Source organism: Echinops telfairi, unplaced genomic scaffold (assembly GCF_000313985.2).
Source record: "Echinops telfairi isolate 266 unplaced genomic scaffold, ASM31398v2 ScPeMD7_2291;HRSCAF=2852, whole genome shotgun sequence".
NCBI classification, from domain to species: domain Eukaryota; kingdom Metazoa; phylum Chordata; class Mammalia; order Afrosoricida; family Tenrecidae; genus Echinops; species Echinops telfairi.
This window is the reverse complement of record NW_022106189.1, coordinates 48,395,524-48,398,145: the sequence shown is the minus strand read 5'-3', so window position 1 is coordinate 48,398,145 and position 2,622 is coordinate 48,395,524. Positions and strand designations below refer to the sequence as shown.

The 2,622-nt window shown below is 61.0% G+C and overlaps 1 protein-coding gene across 5 annotated transcripts in view; it reads right to left on the bottom strand.

Moving 5' to 3' along the window:
• DEF8 (differentially expressed in FDCP 8 homolog) overlaps positions 1 to 2,622 on the bottom strand; it is a 40,011-nt gene that overhangs the window by 7,337 nt on the left and 30,052 nt on the right. For all 5 annotated transcript variants that reach the window (XM_045293855.1, XM_045293857.1, XM_045293856.1 and 2 more), the window contains 4 exons: positions 2,391 to 2,459; positions 1,395 to 1,489; positions 968 to 1,117; positions 44 to 109 (listed from right to left, as the gene is read on the bottom strand). In XM_045293855.1, coding sequence (XP_045149790.1) covers positions 44 to 109; positions 968 to 1,117; positions 1,395 to 1,489; positions 2,391 to 2,459 — 380 coding nt within the window. The remainder of the gene's footprint in view (positions 1 to 43; positions 110 to 967; positions 1,118 to 1,394; positions 1,490 to 2,390; positions 2,460 to 2,622) is intronic.

Below are 2,622 nucleotides of genomic sequence, written 5' to 3'. Positions count from 1 at the left end.
TCCTTTAAACAACACAGAAACCACCGCTGCCAGGAAAGCTCACCTCTGCCGCCCCAGGGGCAGGAATGACTCGCACATACTGCTTGTTCACCACCTCCAGTCGGTCCACCTGGAGAGAACAGCGGAGGTGAAAGGGGGCCTCGGATGTCTTCCCCTGGCCCTTGGACGCGCCCAGCTGGGGCAGGATGCTGCTCCCAGCAGTGAGCAGAAGAGGGGCCACTCCACACCACTGCGAGGGCCCACAGGGATGTGAGAGCAGAGCCCGCTACTGAAGACCAGGCCAGTGCTCAGGGCCCTGTCTGCCCAGAGACACACAGTGCAAAAAGGCACAGGGTCTGAGCTGTTATGGCAACAAGGGCAGCGCTTGTCTGTTCACACCCAAAGCAGGTGTGGGTTACACAAGTAGTGAGAGTGAACCCAACATGAGCTCCTGGCCCTGTGGTCAGTCCACACAGCGGGCACAGCGCACCCCAATGACGACCCGGCTCCGGGTCCTTTCTGGAGCAGTCGCACCCACGGTCTGTAGCCTGGAGAGGGAGCAGGAGGGCTCCGCACAGCCCGAGGCGTCTTATGGGGTGGGGGTGGGGGGCTCCGAGCTCTGGTGCTGCAGCCCAAGGGAGCACAAGGCAGAGAGCTCCGGGCTCGGCCTGGCCAAGCTATATTCCTGGCTTGGGACTTGTCCAAAGGAGACAGCAATGATCAGCCACGCAACTTGGTCGGGGAGGGACTTTCCTAGGGACATCACTGAATGGGGAGCATCTGGGAGCCAACCTGTGCTGCGTGTCTCTCCGTGAAGCCCCCCAAGAGTGGAGGGATGTGCACAGTGCTCCCTGGCCCCAAAGCAAGGAGCCCCTCTGGCGGGGAAACCCATGATCAGCAGTAATGGGAGGGGCAAGTACAGGCATCCTGTCCCGCAGCCCCAGGCCCAACCCCCCACCCCCACCCGGCCCAGTGCACAGCCTCTCACCAGACCGCGGGCCAGGTAATACTGCACAAAGTGCTTCCAGCTGATTTCTTTTCCGGGGTCTCGGAAGTAGAAGTACAAGAAGCCCGTGGCCAGGCCAGCCCCCAGCACGGCCAGGCTTCGGAAGTCCTTGTCATCCCACGGGAGCTCGCCCTGCCAGGGGAGTGGGGAAGTTGGGGGCTTGGGTCAAAGGGCAATGAAGAAATCCTTCCATTGTTCAGTTTCTCACTGGCTCTGCCAGGCATATGAGACCCGGCACGGTGCCAACCTGTGGAGGAGATGCTGAGCAGCCGAGTGCCTCTCTCCCAGCTCTCAACACCAGGTCCTTGAATCTGACCTTCCAAAAATTAAACCTTCCTATAAGCTCCCTCCCAAATAAGCAGTGCGCTCACACCGGCGGGGCCCTGCCGCAGCCAGGCCTGTGGCCTACCTTCTGCAGCCGCCTCCACCAGTCAGCACCATCCCGCCGGCCGCCTCTCTGGCCACCATCGCCCCCGAGCCCAGCACCCTTGGGTTCACCAGTTTCTAAGAGGAAACAGGTTGACTTTAGAAAGCCAATGCATATAACTACAGAGAGAGGAGTCAGGGGCGCAAGGCCCCTCCTCTCCCCCTGCCAACAGCCAGGGGGCCTTCTGGAAGCACACAGGGGTGGGGAAAGGAGGGGCAGCCTTGTCCAGCCATGAAGGAAGGACAGATGCCTAGCACCCCCACCCCTGAGGTGGGGGCTGAGCATCAGTACACACCACAGACCCAGGTTTGGCCTCTGCAGTTGGGAGGGACTACACCCAGAGTGACTCGCGTGGCTGGGCTGGACACCAGGTGCTTGCTGGGCTTTCCCCTCCGGCACTTCACAGACACCTCCTGCCTCCTAGGGCTGGTGCCAATGACTCGCCCCTGAGGGGAAATGGACACTACTGACAAGGGGCTGCTGACGCCCCGCAGACTCACTCGCTGTCCACAGACCAAGATACCATCGCACCGTTTCTGGCTGGCCAGCATATGGGGGACAGAAGGAAGCCTTGGGGCTGCTGCCCGCTGGCACTTAGCAGGGGCTCTCACTTCTTCTGCACAAGTGCCTCCTCTTGCTGCAGGTCCACCGGGAACTGACTTCCAAGACCCCACCTGGTAGCTGGGGCTGAAGTTGGGGTCATGCCTGCCTGAGCAACTCCGAGCACCACCTCACAGGTCAGGTGCTTAAATCACCTCCACCGGCACCCCAGGAGGAAGTGACACACAGTCCTGTGGTGGGGAGCTGGCCATACCTGGGCGAGGGCATCAGGACAGACAGGTCGGGTCTGTGGTGGGCAACCAGATGCTGGCCTGGCCTGGCAGACAGAGGCCAGCTCTGTGGCAGGCCCACCCACAGCTCATTCCGGCCCATCCCCTGCCACCACCTCCCCCAGGTATGCAGGGCTGGCCAACTGACCTTTCTTGGGAGTCACTGGTTTTTCTGAGTCTGTGCTTCTTCCACTCCTCTGGAAGTACTTCTCAAGGCCTTGGGGACAAAACACTGAGGTTGCAATACTTACTGGCAGGGTCACACCGGATAGCACCACCACCCCTCTGTCCTATCAGGATAGCACTCTCCCTCATCTTCCTGCCCAGACTGCATAGCCTCAGGGCAGCTCAGGGGCCCAGTGAGACTGCAAAAGGGGCAC